Source organism: Raphanus sativus, chromosome 4 (genome assembly GCF_000801105.2).
Source record: "Raphanus sativus cultivar WK10039 chromosome 4, ASM80110v3, whole genome shotgun sequence".
Lineage (NCBI taxonomy): Eukaryota > Viridiplantae > Streptophyta > Magnoliopsida > Brassicales > Brassicaceae > Raphanus > Raphanus sativus.
The window spans coordinates 4,420,299-4,440,394 of NC_079514.1; the positions used below are offsets into that span (position 1 = coordinate 4,420,299).

Here is a 20,096-nt window from a genome sequence, read left to right on the forward strand (position 1 = left end):
ACCATTTCTTTACTATGTCTGATGGTGCAATATTAAATTTAAATTTTAAAATTTAGTAATTTATAAGATAACATGAATTTGAAGTGTGTAAAATGTAATATCATGTAAGGGTGCCCATATTTTACTTTAGTGAGATTATCTCTTGTTTTGTTTTAAAGTCCGGTGTTATTTTTCATAGTTTGATTCTAATATATTTTTGATGATATCATAATAAATAAGTTTTTATTTTTAGTGTTAAACTTCCGAAAGATGATGTAATACTTTGAATCCAACGTTTGTTAATTAAATGTATGAATGAATAGTGTGCGAATAGATGATTGGATGAAAATAAGATGTAGCCATTAATTAATGAATAATGAATATATAAAAGGTGAAATAAACTAATTTATTAAACTATACAAATATATAAAAAAATTAATAAAATTCTACTGTTTCAACATTATTAGTTTATAGTTTTTACAGTAGATAAGTAGTATAATACATTTGGGAACTTTTGCATGACGTGTTTCTCTAATTTTGGAACCTCCTCTCTGCCGAAAATATACCAAAGAGCTCCTTCATGTGCTTCAAGATTTTTGACTTCTTGTTCACTTGTGTTTTTACGAATCTCCATCTTCTTCTTGTAGTTTAGCAAAAAGCAAATCGGCTCCTTGACATATTGCAAGGCATATACACATATGTAAATTTTCAAATCAAAACAAATAAACATTCAAAACCACACATGATTAGAAACTGAATTAAGTTATGGCAACAAAGATGGAAAGTTTCTACTAACTTATTCACCAATCACCACTAATTATTCCAAATTTAGCTTAGTTGCAGTCTCTCCATGGTCGATTTAACCGCAGATGTGAGCCAACATACAATTACCTACTGAATGGAAGTTTCGAAGCAGTAACAAATCCCTTAAAACTATAGGAAATAAGAGGATAACCTGCTCATGCATTTCAATCATATCTCTTCCACTGCAAGATTATTTGAAAACCACCATGTGAAGTCCAAGTACCAGGTTTCAGTCCAAGTACCTGGTTTCTGTAACGCTGTGTGTATTTTTGCGTTCAAGTCAAGATATTTTCATTTCATGATCCCAGCTGGACCACAGTTAAAACCGTAGAATGTTAAGTTCCTGCAAGTGATCCAAAGCCATAAAAAATCACAAAACAGTAAAAAAAACATTAGTATACTTTATAAGCTATAAGAATAATGCGTAAAGCAACATTTAACATAGACAATAGTCTTTTAACACTTACTGATTAGTGTAGATAGACCATGTGCCTGACCTCTAGGGAGAACAACACCGTTCTTCAATTGCTCTGCCAACGAAGCTCCATTCTGGTGTGGAACAACTAATACAGATTGGCAGAGACCGAGAGATATTTACGTTAGCACCAACGGAATCATCATTATTGTTGGTTCTTCGAAGTATTACCAAATGATTGTATATGGTGGTGGCAGCCGAGAATATAAGATCCAGACGTTCTGAAAAGCTTTTCATCGGATGCTGGAGCTGAAGGACTTGGGTCCAGAGGCTAATTTCATAAATGCAATCCACCATCTCTGCAACTGGAACCAAACGCAAACCCATCACTCAGTTACAAAACAACAAAAAGAAAAAGAAATCCATCAAATATTTTAGGGATAGAGAAAACACTTGTAAGGGAAGGATTACAAAAATAGTAAAAGCTGAAGAACTTTCACAATATATATTGTTTCTAAAAGAGAAACCATAAATCGATCAAATAAGAACAATTACTTACCAAGATCAAAGAAACGTTTATATCTCTTGATGAAATCTCAGTGAAGGCGGCCAACCAAGAACCGCCATCTTCACTGCTGCCGTTGTTAAGCCATGCAAGAATCGCCGCAACGGTGAGATGCTCGGAAGAATCTCATCAACTCTTCATGTGCAGCTTCAATACCGTTTTTCCGAGTAATTTCATATTTTCTGTAACCAGACCCTCCTCTTCTATCTGTGAAAGTTTTCATAATCAGATATCATGAAGCATATTAGTTGAAGAAAGTAAGGGAATGATGATGATAAGTCTGACTCAGATAGAACCCGGCCTTTATCACTAATCAAACATCAAACTATTACGTAGAGTCTGACTCAGATACCCAATACCAAACATAGTAGACATTTTTTATTTTTGTGTCAGTGTGCATAAGATGCTGTTTGGAGATATGAGTACCTTCGTAAGCTATCAAAAGCAGATGATCTGCTAGGAGGGTCTCAAGACTCAAGGCTTGATGAAGACTCAGTTTCTGATTCTCTCCTTGAATTACCATTCATGGTCTCTGTCTTGCTCTGTAAGAAAAAAAGAAAACTGAGATCACTGAACCAGAGCAGAACACATCAAAGACAAAGAGTAAAAGGTTTTCACAGAGGACGGAGGGAAGATCACATTCAAGACACCAACCACACTGTCCAGGACTTTCCCTCTATCAACTTTTATTGTCCCAGAAGAAGTGAACCTGCCAAGGAAAAGGGCAGTGAAGCCACCGAGGTCAAGGAGGCTGTTGCTATCAAGGAGGCCTAATAAAGCATCAATGCTTCGACAGTTAAAAGACGCCACCTCCGTCCCTCTAGCCTGCTCGTGACGTTCCACCTTAAGATGCTTGACAAAGTTTTTGAGGCAGTTTAAAATCTTGGTTTGATGCATTGGTTTCTCATCTATACAAAGAGACTTTGCTATATTTTTCTCAACTAACCGAGAAGCAGAATCTTGTCTCCTTCCCATGGGTCGCCTACCAAAACCAAATGCTATGTCAAAGATGCATAGCAACAAATGCAGAAAGAAAATTAAAAAGCTTGCAAGCAGTAGAGTATATGAAACTTAAGAGAAATTTCATTGATAGGCTGATAGCAGATATCAGATATACATAATACGCGAAACCAAAGCCAGAACTAAGAGGAGGAGAAAGACTTACAGTGAGAGGAGTGTATGTGAGTTTAAGGAAAAAATAGCGAAAGGAAGAGTGTAGGTGAGGCACTGAAGGACACTTCTGAGGTAGCAGGTATTGCCGAGATTCTGCAACCCTAAAGACGGACCGTTTCAAGATCTTTGATGAATGAATTGGAACAGGAAAGATAGTTTTATCACACATAGAGCTTTTTGTGACTCTTTAGATGAAGAGAGTGCTACATGCGCCTCAGTTCCACCAGCCGCAGCATCATATTTGAACAATGCCCCGGAAGCAGAAGTTAACCTTAGAAACGTCAAAGCAAATCATCAGCAACCCAGTCTCAATATTGATCACTACAACATATATGGCTTCATGGGACTATCTTTCACCAACCAGATTCCATTACCACCTAACGTTTTCGCCTCCTCATTTCATTTCGAACCGACAGCTGAAATGGCGGCAAAGTAAGGAACTCCAGTGTATTCACGACACCCTCCAATCACAGCTATCTTCCCTTAAAGCAGAATCAAGTTTTTACAACACATGAGAGCCTTAACCCCTCAAAGACTCAAACTTTTTAGATTCAAAAAAAAGAAAAAAAAAGATCTTCGATTTCGAATTCTAACCAGCCTGGCCTTTGTGTCGTTTGGGGTCGAGCGATGGTGTGACGGTTCGAAGAACACTCTCAGCGTCAGCGGCCTCCGATTTGGAACTCATTGCTCTGATGAGCTTTGGGAGATGGGCTTTCGAGTCACAAAGCGTTCGTACCAAGAATTGTTGCCTTCTCAGCACAGTTAAAGAAGAATGCTTCACTAACATTTATAAGATTCTCTGCAAATATAAGAAAAGAAGAAAGAAAAAGTAAACGATTCAGCCTAACTTCAATCGCGTTCAGTATGTTAATTGGTGGATTACCCGGAATCGGAGCTGTGACTCAGATGGACCTGGTAAGATGTCACTGAAATATATGGAGACGGGAGCTTTTCCGGTGGTAAGTTGAGATTTCGCGGCAGAATTCATTGCCATGGATGCTGTTTTTGCATAATATTTTTTTCTTAATTAGGATGGATTTAGGTTTAGAGATAGAGCTTTATATAGGAGAATTGTCAAGAGAAGATGGATCACAACATTGATGAATAGCTTTAACAGTGTCATTGATTGAGAAGGTTACTGAAAAAAAACAGAGATTGGAGAAGATGAAGTAGAAGCGTCGGGGAGACTCCGCTTAGCTTGAAGTCGTAAGAAGCAGGTTTGTGGTCTTGGTGGGCCTACAGATAATTTTTATGAAGCCCAATGCGATTGAAGCCCAACTGATTTAAGTGACGAATCTGACCTGGCGAATTATTCTTCTCCTATTGGTCGATTTAATCTGCTGACGTGGACAACTTCTCCATGGCTTATATTAGCCTTTTAGTATAGTATTGATTCTATATGAGTTTACAAAAAAAAAGAAGAAACTTATTCTATATGATGCATGTCCAAAACATGTATTATATTATGTTAATGAGCCAAGCTGGCCCATATATTGGCCCAAATACGTTAAAGATATAAAACGGCCTAATAAAAAACAGAAAAGAGAAAACTCAAGAGATTGAATATATGTCCATAAATATAAAGATGGATCTACTATGTGACCAGTTTAGTCTGAGACCTACTAAGTTGGAAGAGGTTTTGGGCCCACAGGATTTGTAAACTGATGTGTTAGTCGGAAACGAAAATATTATACACACATATCAACAAAAGAATCAAACTTGCATAGGGTGATAATAATGAACCAATACTCTTGTCTCTGCCCAATACGTGTAAAGAAACAAAAAAAAAGACTCAGCCTGGCATGTTGGAACAGTATTATGAAACTAAATCAAAGTGTCTAAAACTAACACTTAGCACCGATTGATTGTCAACAGCTCTGCTTTATCAGTAGGCAACTACGGAAGACTCACTTCTCCTTTGAGCATCCCCAAAACCTCTTTCATCGACGGTCGTGAAACCGGCAATCTTTGCAGACACTGCAACGCCACTTTTATGCACAACACCGCTTGTTCTTGATCCAAATTTTGCAACTTCTGGTCCACAAGATCAACAAGCTTCCCTCTTCTCGCCAGCTTCCTCGCCCAAGACATGAGATTCGCCCGTTGAATCTCACTCGCGGACCCCGTCATCTCCAAAGGACGCCTACCCGAAACCAGAACCAACAACAGTACACCGTAGCTATAGACATCGCATTTCTCAGACACATTGTTATTGTCCAAGTTACAGTACTCAGGCGCTGCATAGCACACGGTTCCTCTCATGCTCGGCGTGCTGCTTATCCCGCAGCTCTTAGCTATCTCCCCACTCACCGAGTCATGACTATTACCCCGTGCTCTTAACCCATCTAACCACCAATCTATACTACTACCTTTACTGTTACTACGACGTCTCACATCATCACTACAGAACTCAGATTCTAACGTTTTCTTCTTCTTCTTCTTTTTATTAGCGAGTTCTCTTCGGTACTCATCTTTGCACCACTCTCTAACCATCCTCCGCTTCTTCTTCTTCTTCTTCTTATTCTCACTCTCTTCCTCTAGTGAAAGCCACCACTCTAGTCTCTTGCTACTCTTCTTCTCAAGCTTCTTACTCGACGAAGAGGAAGAAGCTGCCAATGACTCAATCCAATCAACGCTGCTTGGTCTCTCCTTCTTCACCTCTGAACCAATCCACTGCATCACATACTCCTTCACTTTCCCTCTCTCCACCGCATTGCTCTCTTGCTTCCACCACCAATCTTTCCTCTCAACCTCCCTCCCCTTCGCTTTCTCCCCCATCTCCGGCGATACCGAGACAACCGTAGCCGTCGTCTCCGGCGATTCCAAAGGCGCCACTCCCATCTCCGGCGAAGACCCAGTAACTTCCGGCGACTGTTTCACCCTCCCAAAGTTGAAATCTTCATAACCAGTCGCGGTAGTGATCACACTCTCTAACTCCTCCTCCACCCCTCCTCCGCCGCCACCATTACTCTCCGGCGCCACGGTGATCTCCACGTGCTCCGGCTTAACCCTGGCCAGACCGAAGTCAGCGATCTTGGCGGAGAAGAGCTTATCCAACAGAACATTGCTAGGCTTTATGTCTCCGTGAATCACCGGCCGTTCAAGGCCGTGAAGGTGCTCGATACCTTCCGCGACGTTGACCGCGACCAAGAACCTCTTACTCCAATCCATGAGCTCGGGGCATCTCCTGTGAAGCAGCGCGTCCTGGAGGTTCCCGTTGTCCATGAGTTTGTAAACGAGGAGCAAACGACGCCGTTTCTTGTCGTGCGAGAAGCCGACGACGGGGACCACGTGAGGCGAGTCAAGAAGCTTGGAGGCGAAGAAGAGCTCGTTCTGGAACTCGGCTTCTCCCTGGAGAGATCCTGAATCCATAACCTTCACGGCTACATTCTCGCCGGAGGATAAGGTTCCCCGGAAGACAGCGCCGAAGCCGCCTTGGCCGAGCCGGTTCGCCGGGGAGAAAGACGCGGTGGCGCGGCGGAGTGTCGAGTAAGAGAACTCACGCGGCGGACGTGGGGAGGAGGAGGAGTCTCCGGGCGGTGGCGGCGGACGTTTCCGGCCGAACTTGCAGAAGCAGACGGAGAGGGAGATGAAGAGAGAGAAACCGGCGGCGACTCCGGTCACCGTGAACGGTGGAGAGGTTCGTGTTGTTCTGTCGTGGTGGCGAGACGGAGGTGGGGCTACCGGAGCCGGTGGCGAGATTCTTGCTCGTGACGACGGCATAGAGGATTATTAATTAACCGAAGCTGAAACATGAACAGGAGATATAAAAATCGAAACTTTATAAATTTCTCTCCGTCGGGAGTTATGTCTGTTTTGTTTTTCCTTTTTTCGCTTTTCAGATTAAAATCGGAAAGAGAGAAGAAAGGTAACAGCTGTTTCGGAAAATCGAAATGTTTTGTTGTTAATCCATTTTCCTCCATTTAATTAATAAAATTAATTAACTATTACATCTCGGTTTACTTAACACTAGGATTATGTATTCTTCTTCTTGGTTCAACCAGTATCAGACCCATAAACCATACAGAAAAAAAATGGTGAAAAATCTCGTATTATGTAAGAATTTGAAGCTAAACAATCTAAATCTTACTAATTTTTTGTTTAATTTGGGTCCTTCTTCATGAACCAACATGCCCAAATTGAAAACCGGACCGGGGTTAGCTGTTAGCATCACGCCATGTTTAATGCTCTTTTGTTACGTCGCTTTTGACTGACAATAGATCATTTAATTAGTAACGTTAAATGGGAAAATTAAAGAGGTCAGAGGTGTATTCACGTGGGATGGAGTGGGGAGGCCGTGGGGTAATCAAAGATCACCATGTGGAATTTGTCTAATTAGGTTACTTAATTACTAACATATTCAAAACGGCACGCAACGTTTATTGTATTTGAGAAAACGGACCGACTTCTTAGAAACCACACGGAACCTGCTGTTTTTTTCCCAGCTTTCGCCTTCACTAGATTAAAAAAAAGTTGTTTATTGCTAAAAATCTAATTGGATCATTGTGTTACGTGTATATTTACTTTCTCCTTTATTAAAAAAAAACTTAAAGTCAACACTATTTCATAGTCAACTTTACGCTGTTCGATAAAACACGCATTCTTATTTAACTTTTTTTGCGTCAACTCTCTCAACGGATCTTTCCTTTTTTTTTATATAAAAGGAAATGTCCCCAAGAAAGGCAAGCACTAATAATTTACTTACCAAATCACATACCAAAAAATGGAAAATTAACTTTATTGCAAAACCAAAACCCTCTATATATATAGGACTAGTAGAATCACTCATAGAACACACAAACAATAATCTTGAATTGCCAACTAGAAAGAAGAACAAAAAGAATAAGAAGATGATGCATGCCTACGAAACAGAAGCGTTACCGTGCGCTGGAGGTTGTGGACTTTTCGGGACACGACAGAACAATAATCTCTGCTCCCTCTGCTACAAAAAGAGTGTTCTCGAACAATTGGCCGCTCTCAAACTTGAGCCCAAGCCCGAGCCGTCGACAGTAGTTCCTACGACGAGTCCGATAATAGCTGCCGTAGAAGAACCGGTTAGAAAACAGAGGTGTGAAACGTGTCATAGGAAAGTAGGGGTGACTGGATTTAGCTGCAAATGTGGACACATCTTTTGTGGGTCACATCGATATCCCGAGGAACATTCTTGTTCTTTCGACTACAAACTGTCTGGACGCCTCGCATTGGAGAAACAGTTGCCTTTGATTAGAGCCGAGAAGTTCGTTAGGTTTCAGTCTTAGGTTTTTTTGAATAAAATTTTGATGTCCTTTAAATCTTCTTATTATCAATAATAATACACTTGCTTTTTTCACGATTATTCAATCTGAGGCGGCAAAAATAAATGTCATAAAATAGCCAACGGGAAAATAAACTAAGTTATACTTAATCATTTGAGAGATGTAAGATGTCAATTATTTACTAAGTATGATTAAGGATAATATACGAGTATTAGTAGGAGAATAGACCTACTCGGGAAGCAATAGCAACTGAATTATATTTTGAAGTTGTAAATTGTATAATAAGATGCAGAATAGGTGTCTAATGCAAAAATAAAATAAAACTTTAACAGCAACCAAGTGTACAGACAGAAAATGCTAACGATGATGGCCTGTGTCTCGTATTTGATAAGAGTGAGACAGGTTTGTTGAATAAGGAGTTGCTTTTGCTACTCCATATACAGTTACAGACTGAGATAAAAACTCATCACTATTGACCTTGTTTCTTGAAGCTCAAATCTACATCTTCATTCATCTGAAACCAAACCAAACCAAACCAAACACCTCAACAAACATGCCACTTATAGCGTAAGCGCCCTTACTCAGCTTTTCAAACTTACCGATTCAGTCACTTGTTTGGCTTTATCTTCGTTGAACCCGAGCGACTCCAAAATCTGGCGGCCTGCTGAGTCCTTTTGAGACCAAACCCCAAGAAGCAAGTAGGCTGCTGTTAATTCCCCATCCACACCTGTGATAACCAAACAGTTTCAGTTGGCTAAGAAACAAACACAGGGGGGTCAAGAAAATGATAAAAGATGGTGTTGTTTTGTTTATGCACACCAGATTTCTTCTTCTGGTCAACAGCCCAGTCAACGGCCTTGCGAGCGGGTTCAGTAAGAGGAGGATGCTCAGGGCTGAAGAAGTACATATCTGATTTCCCTAGCAGCTTTATAATCTCATCCCTCACCTTGAAAAGTGTGATTCCATTCCCCCTCAGAAACTTAGCAGCTGTGCTTGTACCTGAAATGAAAAACAGATGGCACTCCACAACTTAAGATACACAGACTTAGTTGTCTATGATCAAGAAAACAGAAGCAAAAATTCTCATTCCCACATGAATAAACAAACAACAACCAAACAAAATAAAAGCCTAAGCCTTGCTTTATACATATGCTTGGATTCAGTAAATAATAGGGTTTCTGGGGGAAAATAACACAAACCTTCGACCAAAATACCCATGAGAATGGCCTCGGTCCCTGTAGTTGGATACTTGAGCTTCCTAGCCTCCAATTCCCCCATTGCCAGTGATTTTATCGCTCTCGCCGACCATCTAAAAATTCCAAAAAGGATAAACCTTTCAAAATCTATTAAACCAATGAACAACTCAAAAATACATAGAAGAGACTCGCTCACTTTGGGATCTTGTCCGAAGAACCATTCTCCGGTTGCCTGCAATTAAAATCAATCCAACCCTAAGAATACCGATAAAAAACTATAAAAATAGCTTTCAAACGGAAAAAAAAGAAAAAACTCACGCAGTTGGGACGCTAAAGACGGTGCTGGCCGATGTCAAGAACCGGTGCTTGGAGACGAAGAAGCGGCGGCGCGACGGTTGTTTCACCAGAAGCTTCTTACCTATCAGAGAAGGAGGAGGAATCAATGAAGAGGGAGATGATGATGATGCACTCCGCCGGGGAACGACGACCGTCAAAGGGATAAAGGAAAGCGTGTACGACGACGCCATTTTCACTCCGACAACAAGACAAGAAGCCTTTTTGGGTGAGCTTTAGCGATGATATTTTTACTTACTCAGCTACTTGTGCGTCTTCTTTTGCACATAAACCCCTCAAATCCATACATAAATTTTTATTTCTAGTCTAAGTTGTTTTAAACATTTCAAATAGAAGCACATACTTTTACTAAGTTCAAATTTACCCCGTAACTAACATGAAATAAAAATACACAAAGCGAAACAAAAAAAGTATAGTGGAACAAGCAGGGTCCTACCCTCACCGTGGTGGTACAAAATACAAATCTATAAGTGAGAGAGACTTCATATTTGGTTTTGTAATATCCCCTGGTAGATAGGTCTTTGGAGAGTTCATTTGGACAAATGGGTTCCATATTGTGAGAAGTCCGTTGTTTGTGTCAGTTTACAAAAAAAAAAAAAAAAAATCCGTTGTTTGTGTCTTGAGCAACAGTGGTTTTGCTGCCAAGTACTCGAGAACAGGAACATGTAATGCTGGGCTCATGATGCTGAAAGAGATGGTGTTTACTCGCCATCTCCGCGAGCTGCATATTCATATTCGTTCTTCCAAGAAAGGGTCTGTTACTTTGCCGAGTAGTCTATATACCTCGGAAACGCTTCAGAGATTGACACTCACCAAGTTCGTTTTTCTCGATGTTCCTGTTCACGTGCGTCTCCCGTCTCTCAAAATACTGAGCCTTGAGTCTGTCACTTACGCAAACAAAACGTCTCTACAAAGTTTTTTATCCGGTTGTCCAAACCTTGAAGTATTGTCTGTGGAACGTCGTTTTCAAGACCCACCAATGGATGTCAATGTCGTGGTGCCTTCCTTACAAAGGCTATACGTGGTTAGAACATGTGGGACGTATGTGCTAAACGTCCCTTCTTTGAAGTAGGTATGGCAAGTAGCAACCTCCTTCAAATTCAAAGTACCTTAAGTGTATTGGTATGGCAACTAGCAACCTCCTTCAAATTGAAAACATGCCTGAGCTGGTAAGGGCACATGTTAATCTTAGTGGAGGAGGTAGTACCCACAACAAGTTTCTGAAAGCTCTTACTTCCGTCCGTCATCTTACGCTATGGATAACACTTCCAAAGGTAAACATATCCAACTATAGAAATATTAAATTAAAAATCGTGCTCTCAGTATATTATTTAGTATATTACTTATGTAGTTTGCATAATGAAACAGGTTGTGAATCCTTCTGGTATGATCTTCAACCAGCTTGTCCATCTAATCTTGTGTCGATTTGCTGGACATTGTTGGGATCTAGTTACTTGTATGCTTCAAGATTCTCCCAAACTAAGATTCATGAAACTCATTGATGATGTAAGTGGTCTCTTTTAATACATTTTTTATCCGGTTTAAGTTTTCCAATATTTGTGTGTTGACTCTTGACCAAAAAAAAAGAGACTGATGACTCTGTTGTTGACTGTTAACTATGTCCATGGTCTTAGATATATCTCACAGACATGGATATCCCAACTGTTTGGAAGCCGCCGAGTTCTGTTCCAGAGTGTTTACTGCACAGTCTTAAGCTTTTGAGTTGTTCGGGTACAGAGGAAGACAAGGAGAAAGAGAGATGGCAACGTATGTACTAAAGAATGCGACTTGTTTAAAGACGGCGACATTTTCTCCGTTATCAACTGATGTGGGAGAGAAGTATCAGATGCTCAAGGAGTTGGCATCTGTAGCTACAGCTTCTGCTTCGGCTCAGCTTCTTTTCGACTGAACAATCATAACGCATTTAGTGTTCTTGATCTCTCTTCTTAATTATGGTTGTGTTTAGTTTTTTGGTTGGTATCGGATTTGTGTTAGGAATAGGAGCTATTAGGGAGAATACATTATACATATATTTGGGCATGTTGTGTTCATAGCAATAATCATGTTGAGCTGTAATGGACTACTAGATAGTTTCAGTCTGAGTTACTAAAAGCTACGGACCAGAATCTCTCCTGAGACTGACTCGGTCTAGAGATGAGATCATCGGATCCCAAAGAACCAAAAATCTGAGGTCTGCCTTTCAAATAGAATCACAGACTTTCATTAATATTCAAATTTACCTCGTAATTTAATGAAATAAAAAGACACGAGCTAACCGAAAAAAGAGTATATAGTGGAACGAGTAGGGTCCTAATACTAAACCTTCACCGTGGTGGTGGACCTGTGGTACAAATGGTTTATATCACTAATCAAGAATCAGATTAGTACGTGTTAGATCCATCCTGTAGTATTCTTTCCCTTAAATTCAAAACCAAGTTGAAGTGATCAACACTCCAACTTTTGATACCTTGAACTTGATACAAATCACACTCTATAAGCAATCAAAAGTTGGAGTGATCAACAAATAAACAGAACTAAAAAACACGGAAGTTGGAACTGCTAAAGTACTCAGAAGCTGGATAGAAGTGAAACTGACATTAAAAAAAAAAGCTGAAACTGTTTTTCTAATTCACCACCCACCCACTTCCATTTTTTCATACCTTAGACTTCTGTAACCATTTTTTTTTTTGCTATTTTTAAACATGAGTTTTAATGGGCCTCATGGAAACTTACAAAGGCCCAAATTATCGAGACCGGTTCTCTTGGGCAAACTCGATAACCGCTTTCTAACTTATAAAGCGTTTGCAAAAACCTTCCCTCCCTCCTCCTAGGGTTTAGTCTCTTCCTCAGAACAAAGTTGCCATCTCAATTCCTCGCCGTCGAGAGCCAAACATGGTTTTCTGGGGTAAGTCTATGCAATAACTCGTTTCTTCTAAGCTCGTCGTCTTCGCTCTGTTCTGATTGTGTTTACCTTTTAACTTCCGCAGGAATCGAAGTGAAACCTGGGGAACCTCAAGCTTACGATCCCAAAAACGAAGAAAGGAAGCTTCACCTGACCCAGGTATATATATATACTCTTTGATTGTGTATAGCTTCGTTTGAGACTAGCTTGGAAGCTGATAGTTTTATAAAATGTATTGGTACGACGATACAGGCAACACTAGGTGCTGGTTCAGGGAAAGAGAAGAGTGTGATTCAGTGCTCCGTAGGAGGAAACTCACCCGTTTACTTGTGTTCATTGTTGCCTAACAAATCCGAATGCTGTCCCCTGAAGCTTGAGTTTGACTATAACGACGAGGCGGTTGAGTTCTCCGTCACTGGTGACAGAAGCATCCACCTTTCTGGCTTCTTGGAGGCTTATGATGAGGAGGAGTGTGAAGATCAGTATGATGAAGAAGAAGATGATTCGTATCCTTTTTCTTTGTTTTTTTCTTTTGTGTAACTTCATCTGTTTTGATTGTCTTTTTGAAGTTTTTCGTTGCGACATTGTTAGAGATGGTATCGATATTGGTGACGACTCTGAGTCTGGAGAGTCTGAGTATGATAGTGAAGAGGATGAGGATGATTTGGAGGACTTCATTGATCACAATCTTGATATGTATCGGCAGTCTTCAGTCCCAAACAGTGGAGGTACTTTTTTTCTTCTATCCACATATGTTTAATAATATCTGCAGAAGCGTTTTAAAGTGTCACTCTTGTCTTAATACCTACATGATTTCATATATAACTAACTGAGTGGTGTTTTTTGTTAGTTGTAATTGAGGAGATAGAAGATGACGAGACGCCCGTCAAAGATGATAAGACAAAACGATCCAAGAAGAAGAAGAGTCAAGCTAGCAAAGATGAGAACGCGAATAAGCAGATCATTGTCAAAGAGAGCGCTCATGCTCCAGTTCTGGAAAGCGAAGATGAAGATGGTCTTCCTATTTCCAAAGAGAAAACACTTGAAGTAGAGAAGAAGTCTGCTGCGAAGGTGGACTTAGGTGATGACGAACAAGGTAGCAACAAAAAACGCAAGGCCAAGGCTCCTGAGCAAAAAAGGTACCCTTCTCTTTGATCTTTGACGCTTTTAGGCATATGGTACATAATACATATCATATGTTAGCAAGTACTGTAGGAATACTATTACTAAGTTGTTTCTATAATTTGTTTTAGTGTAAACAAGAACAAAAAGAAGAAAAATCAGAAAGAAAAGAAGAATGAGGAAGCGGATGAAAAGGTCGAGACAGAAGATGTGCTGAAAAAGGAGGAGACCTGCCAAAGTTCTTTAAACCCAAACGCTCAAACTGGAGCTGTCAACAATGCCATGTGAGATTTCTTATATCTTTATTTGAGAATATATAACGCAGACATGTCATTTGTGAAATTGATTAGAAATTTGAGTTATTATTCATAATCATTATGTCATAATGTGAAGAAGGCTTTGTGTCATGTATACTACGGTTCTTTCAGACCTTTCTCATCTAACAAATTTCTGTGTGTGTGTTTTAATGGAATTGCAGGGGTGAAAGCTCCGAGACTCAAGTTCAATCTGCTGAGAAGAAAAAGAAGAAGAAGAAAAAGAAGTCAAATGAGGAAGCTAAAGAAGAGAGCAAAGCTATTTCTAGTAGGACATACCCAAATGGACTCGTTGTTGAAGAGATAAAAATGGGCAAACCCGACGGCAAAAAAGCTACTCCTGGAAAACAGGTATACATATAATTATGATACTATGTTGGTTACTGCTTTCCCAAAATTTTCAGAGCTCATTCTAAGAGTCTTTGAATGCAGGTTAGTGTCAGCTACACTGGAAAACTTCAGGAGAATGGGAAGGTCTTCGATTCCAATAAAAGTGGTTTCAAGTTCCGTCTAGGTTTGTATTTTTAACTAGGTACTGAAGAAATTAGTCGAGAATTACAGTCTTGTGATACTTAATTCGCTTGTTGTAAACATGTAGGTGTTGGACAAGTCATTAAAGGATGGGATGTTGGCGTTAATGGTAACCTAAATATCCAACTGGTTTTCTTCACTATGTTCAAAATGTGCATCATGTGGTGTTTTTTTATCTTAAGTTTTTGTTTTGGAATTCCAACAGGAATGCGTGTTGGTGACAAGAGAAAACTTACAATTCCACCATCAATGGGGTATAAATAAATCATGTTCCTACTGAGCTTGTTTTCTTGATTGTGGTGTTTTGTCTTAAACCTTTTCGATGGGATGTGGTTCACAGGTACGGTGCTCACGGGGCTGGTGGCGATATTCCTCCTAATGCTTGGTTGTCGTTTGACGTCGAACTGCTGGATGTCAAGTAAGATCGCTCGTTTTTCATAGAAAGGTGTGGTTGTAGCTGCCAAAGATCGATTATTTTGAAATTTTGTGTTTTTTTTTTCTTTCTCACAAGGCCATGTTACGTTTGTTTCAAGTTGTATTGTTTTTACTCAAGATTTTATGTCAACTAGTTGTTTCTTGCTTGGCCTTTTTTCCCCTCTTGAAAACCCAAATTGATTCCATGCTAAAATCCTGCCCTTAATAGAAAAAAAAGAACTTGTCCAATATTAGTTGTGTACAAACGTGTACAAGTATATAACGTTTGTCTGATTCATCATTTTGCTGCATATGCCTGCATGTCATAGCTATCTACATACTGGTACAGTCATGACCATGCGCAACTCCTGCATAGACTAAAAAAGGTTAGAAGACTTAGGTCCTAATGTTTCTATTTGATCATAAGAAAAATGTCACAGTCACTCTATCAGAGATGACTTTGACCAGTTTCTTGTGCTAGAAGTCCTTCTGACCGTATTAATAACATATTTTGACCGGTTTGTTTTCCTTTCAGAGTAATGATTATATCTTTACAAGTAAGGTTGATGATTCATATACGGCACCATCGTTCTCTTTATCTGACTTGTTCACAGTTTCATGTGCATCTTTTGATCTGAATTTGCTTGAATTTTGGACTTGTCATTTCTGTTTTTTTCGGTGTTGGTTAAGTCAGTACGTTATACAAGAGCTTCGATGTATTTCACAAAATTCAGCATCGATGATAGAGCATGAAAACAAGGACTGATTAGTGATTACATATGGAAGATATGTTTATCCTTTTTCTTAACTAAGAGATTCCCAAAAAGGGTTTACATAATTTTCTACCATTACCATTCTAAAAGATAACAAATCCATACATAGTTTTGATCAAATATTTGCACGCAAATACATTTGCTGAGCAACAAAACATAAGTCTCCTTTTAACCTTGATTCTCTGGAACAGATGGGTCTAAGTTGTGGTCTCGAATAGCACAAGTGACCTTCTTAAGTATATTTTGCCACTCTGTTTCTTTTCCTGTTTTAACACAAATTTTCACTAATGGTTAACATTACTACATACACATAAATATATTTTCATAAAGACAAAAACAGAAAACAATGTGATGAATTTAATAAATTACCTTGATGAGCTTCTCCAAGAAGCTTCCTTCTAGCTTCCTTCAAGAAAGCGACAACTTTGGGCTTCATTCGTTTATCTTCCTGAACAAGACATATGTCTCCAACTTTTGCAGACGTAACATTGTCGACGAAAGGACCTTGGTTCCAGTAAAGTTTGTAATCACATCCACACACTTCGTTCCCTTCCTCGTCCACACCATGCTTCTCCCTCACCACCTACACCAAAACAAAACGAACGTAGAATCAATTCAAAGCTTCAATATTAATTAAACCAAGATTTAAGGTTTCTCACGTTAACGACGATGGCGTCGTAGAACTTGACTTCGCCGGCGACGGAAGGACACGTGGCGCAGACCTTCGTGCCTTGTGCGAGCGTACCGCACTCGCCGTCTTGCATCTGAACGGAGCAAGCACGGAACCTCTCTTCGAACTCTTTTAACTCGTCGGTGCTCTTGAAATCATCCGGGGAGTAAACCTCGTCGTACTCGTAGGAGAAGCCGTTGAATGTCACCACCAGAGAGTCGCACAGCTCCCACACGTCAACACCGTACCAGGCCTCGTCCTCCGGCGACCGAAACTCGATCTCCGGCCAGTTGTCGTTAGCGAAATCGTCGTCGGAGAAGTCCGCGATGATCATACTCTCATCAGACATTTTTGTAGACACTTGAGACTTTGAGAGATGAGACTAGAGACGATGTCTCAATGCGGCTGCTACTTTTATAGACCCAAAAGTAGTTTCTGTAATAAAATCGGCATTTTCTTTTTGTCAGACCTTTCTTCGGTAGATAAAATGTTCAAGTTACGTTTTTGTCCTTGTTTTCACTTTCTGATGTTACATAGTTGATTAGCTAAGAGATAAACGCCTCAACTACAAAAAAAATAGTAAACGTTCATCAGTTATGTGTATTTCGTAAGTTATCAAATAAATGATCAAATAAATGATTATATGAAACCGTAATGTTTTGTTTGTATAGAAAAAAATGATCAAATAAATGATTATATGAAACCGTAATGCCTCAGTTTCCAAGTTTAGCGGTTTAATAAGCAACATGATGGAATAAATGAGGTGTGTGATTATGAGTTTTTATAGTTCTTCATTCATGTAACGTTTAAAACCTTTCAGTTATATTTCAACTGAAGAAAACCTTTCAATTATAATATTTCAACTGAAGAAGTTTTAGAAAAGGCAGAGCACCAAAACAATATTCATAGCACATTTTATTAGATGCATAGGGATAACGTCAAACGTTGGACCCTTTGTTCCTCGTTAATTATAGAGTCGAGTTGGTTCTAGTATAGGTTTAGGAAGGCCCCACCTGACTACCTGAGGATCTTATTCTTGGACCTTGGACATGTCACTTCTATCTAGCAAAAAAAAGCTAGGTTTTGTACAATATGATAGAAACACATATTATCTGAAACGTTATAATTAAAAAAAAAACAACTTTCTTGAAGGAGAGAGTTTTTGCAAATCATAAGTTTGTTTTTCTAACATGGATACTACAACAAGCAGGAGAGGATAGAGAGCCTATAATGATAGCAGCTTCTAAACATTCTCTGTTAACCAAAAATAAATCAACATAAAAACTTGAAAAGTGAAAAAACTCATCAACCCCTAAACAAATCTCTGAAAAGAAACTTCATCATCAGCTCGGAATCTCGTTGTCAGATTGGCTATCACCTCCAAACTCTCCATCCTCATCACCATCTAACTCATTGTCATCTTCTTCTTCACCTTCTCCATCCTCTTCTCCTCCTCCTCCTCCTGGCATGGAAGAGAAAGGATCTGCCTTGACGTGGTTAACAGAGTTTGTGTAGTAACTGTGAACCGCGCCGCTCCCTGTGTTTTCATGCTGATGATACGAAGGAGTTGGTGCATGGATGGCAACAGAGTTGTTGAGCCTCTCGAATCTCGCCTTCCGTTCTTCTGCAGTGATGTTAAAGGAGATGGAAGATGGTTGAGACCCGAATCTTTGCCGTCTCTCTTTCGCTAGCTGCAGCTGCGACTGCTCCTGTCCCGCTATAAACGTCCCCACCATCACCTGAGGTAATAAAAGTCCCATGTCAAAAACACACAAGAACTCTCTCTCAACAACAACAAGATCTGGAAACATGAACCGAACCTGGACAGGACCAGCAGCAAGAAAGAGACCAGCGAGTCCTCCACCGAAGACACGCCCGTCTGGTCCCGCGAGACAAACGCTCATACCACCAGCTCTGCTTCGAGTCCCTCCAGTGTCGTTTTGCATAAACGAACCCGTTAAAGAGAGAATCTCGAAACGTCCCTGATGATCACAACACAAACGCAGTTGAAGCAAAAAAAAACTGAATAGAGACAGAAGTGTTTTCTTTATATATGAGAAGAGAGTATGTAGACCTCATAGGTAAGAGTACCACCAGATGTAGTAGACTGACGCAGCGTAACATTAGAGATGGGACCGTTAGCTGAAAGGATGCAGATAGCACGAGATCCTTGCTGAGAGAATGTCATTATCTTCATCGTCACATCCTGCAACACATCCATAAGCGTATGAGTGAGCCCCTATTGCATGCCTAAAGACTATGTGATTATTATTCCAAACAAAAATAAATAAATACCTCTCCAGCGTTTACTGTGAGCACATAAGGTGTAAAGTTCGCACCGACAAAATCTGAAGCAGCAGCAGCAGCTCCTCCTGCTGCACCTGCAAAATTGGTAACAACTGAACCAAAAGAAAGTCAAAATCATTTTGAAGTCAAACCAAGCAAAGCATAGATCCATATGAGTCACATAACTAACAAAGGTTCCAAAGAGTTTAATTAAGTCCAAAGAATGTATGTATGATAATGAGAGACATATTTAATACCAGGAGTTCTGTCGAACTGGAACATGTGAGACTTCTTGAGCCAACGACTAGACCTGCCACGTCCTCTTCCTCGCTTCCTAGGAGAGGACAAAGGAACGGAGGAGGAGATAGGCATCGGCGAGAGAGTCACAGCGAGAGTCCCGTCGGGGTTATACTTTCTCGGCCTTCCTCTCTTCTTCTTCTGCTGCTCGGAGGAGCCGGTCTCAGCCGGCATTGTCAAGCTGAACTGAGGAGCCGCATTCTCCACAGCCACGGCGGCGACGGAAGCAGAAGAAGGAGTGATGGGTGGGGCTGAAAACGGGTTGTCGGGTCGTGGTGGGTCCATAGGGTAAGCAGCAGAAGCAGCAGCTTCATGTTGTTGTTGGTTCAAGGTGAAACTGGTTCCTTCTCTCTCCTCCATTTGGACATAAGATTTGGTTTGAGAGAGATTCCGACAAAATGAGTATGGCCCAGACAGAACCAAAAAGATCCCTTTCCGAATCTTTGTGATCACGAAAGATTCAAGCTTGTTTTTGTGTTTTTGTACAAAGCTTCGATAAAGTTAAAGAAGATTCAGAGATGAAAACGAAAGGTGAAGTCTTTTATGGAGGAGGAGGAAACAGATCAGTGGTGGTAGAAAGCTTAGGAAAGAGAAGCTTCTTCCTTGGGATGGGAGGAATCAATCTTAATTTCAGAAAATTCGATCTAAAAACACTTGTAAGTATAATCAAATGAGAAAGATCTGATTTTTCTTCTTTTTTTTTTCCTAGAGGGGTGGTTTAAGTTTGGGGAGAAATTTCTTATGGTGAAGGTGAAATTAGGGTTTTTGGCAAGAATGCACATATAAAATAAAATAAAAAAGTGGAAGCCCCTTGGTCCAGTGGTTTGACTAAGGGATCAATTGCTTCTACACCCGGAGATCTGGGGTTCAAACTCCAGAAAATATCAAATTATGCAGATTATGGAGAAACAACTTACATGAGATCTTCAGCTTAGAATTGTCGGCTGTAAAATTGTCTTTGTAATATTATCATCATTGTAATAGCATAATTAATTGATAATAATCGATTCAGACTTAAAAAAAAAAAAAAACAAAAATGGAATAAA

At 40.0% G+C, this 20,096-nt stretch overlaps 7 protein-coding genes across 7 annotated transcripts; 3 read left to right on the forward strand and 4 right to left on the reverse strand.

Moving 5' to 3' along the window:
* Positions 1-4,589: 4,589 nt before the first annotated feature.
* On the reverse strand, positions 4,590-6,840 carry LOC108849122 (receptor-like serine/threonine-protein kinase At4g25390). Its single transcript, XM_018622629.2, has one exon. It carries the CDS (start codon positions 6,657-6,659, stop codon positions 4,833-4,835), a length of 1,827 nt encoding a protein of 608 aa, XP_018478131.2. The 5' UTR covers positions 6,660-6,840; the 3' UTR covers positions 4,590-4,832.
* A 796-nt stretch (positions 6,841-7,636) lies between these two features.
* On the forward strand, positions 7,637-8,268 carry LOC108852465 (zinc finger A20 and AN1 domain-containing stress-associated protein 10). Its single transcript, XM_018625969.2, has one exon. It carries the CDS (start codon positions 7,787-7,789, stop codon positions 8,192-8,194), a length of 408 nt encoding a protein of 135 aa, XP_018481471.1. The 5' UTR covers positions 7,637-7,786; the 3' UTR covers positions 8,195-8,268.
* Positions 8,269-8,426: 158 nt separating this feature from the next.
* On the reverse strand, positions 8,427-9,987 carry LOC108849466 (ATP-dependent Clp protease ATP-binding subunit CLPT1, chloroplastic). The gene is made up of 6 exons (XM_018623021.1): positions 9,706-9,987; positions 9,584-9,619; positions 9,391-9,500; positions 9,011-9,190; positions 8,791-8,918; positions 8,427-8,705 (listed from the first exon to the last, which is right to left on the reverse strand). Exons 1-6 carry the CDS (start codon positions 9,912-9,914, stop codon positions 8,661-8,663), a joined length of 708 nt encoding a protein of 235 aa, XP_018478523.1. The 5' UTR covers positions 9,915-9,987; the 3' UTR covers positions 8,427-8,660.
* An 863-nt stretch (positions 9,988-10,850) lies between these two features.
* Positions 10,851-11,771, forward strand: LOC108850011 (F-box/FBD/LRR-repeat protein At4g26340-like). Its single transcript, XM_057007826.1, has 3 exons — positions 10,851-11,015; positions 11,110-11,247; positions 11,389-11,771. Exons 1-3 carry the CDS (start codon positions 10,866-10,868, stop codon positions 11,461-11,463), a joined length of 363 nt encoding a protein of 120 aa, XP_056863806.1. The 5' UTR covers positions 10,851-10,865; the 3' UTR covers positions 11,464-11,771.
* A 765-nt stretch (positions 11,772-12,536) lies between these two features.
* LOC108848744 (peptidyl-prolyl cis-trans isomerase FKBP53) lies at positions 12,537-15,189 on the forward strand. The gene is made up of 11 exons (XM_018622177.2): positions 12,537-12,646; positions 12,729-12,802; positions 12,896-13,149; positions 13,235-13,371; positions 13,494-13,782; positions 13,897-14,049; positions 14,244-14,430; positions 14,512-14,593; positions 14,678-14,719; positions 14,816-14,864; positions 14,951-15,189. The coding sequence occupies exons 1-11, from the start codon at positions 12,634-12,636 to the stop codon at positions 15,030-15,032; spliced, it is 1,362 nt and encodes a 453-aa protein (XP_018477679.1). The 5' UTR covers positions 12,537-12,633; the 3' UTR covers positions 15,033-15,189.
* A 128-nt stretch (positions 15,190-15,317) lies between these two features.
* On the reverse strand, positions 15,318-16,929 carry LOC108852748 (uncharacterized). The gene is made up of 3 exons (XM_018626235.2): positions 16,457-16,929; positions 16,167-16,380; positions 15,318-16,060 (listed from the first exon to the last, which is right to left on the reverse strand). Exons 1-3 carry the CDS (start codon positions 16,814-16,816, stop codon positions 15,966-15,968), a joined length of 669 nt encoding a protein of 222 aa, XP_018481737.1. The 5' UTR covers positions 16,817-16,929; the 3' UTR covers positions 15,318-15,965.
* Positions 16,930-17,567: 638 nt separating this feature from the next.
* LOC108848527 (AT-hook motif nuclear-localized protein 3) lies at positions 17,568-19,800 on the reverse strand. Its single transcript, XM_018621916.2, has 5 exons — positions 19,011-19,800; positions 18,763-18,866; positions 18,542-18,673; positions 18,288-18,449; positions 17,568-18,206 (listed from the first exon to the last, which is right to left on the reverse strand). Exons 1-5 carry the CDS (start codon positions 19,408-19,410, stop codon positions 17,811-17,813), a joined length of 1,194 nt encoding a protein of 397 aa, XP_018477418.1. The 5' UTR covers positions 19,411-19,800; the 3' UTR covers positions 17,568-17,810.
* Positions 19,801-20,096: the final 296 nt, after the last annotated feature.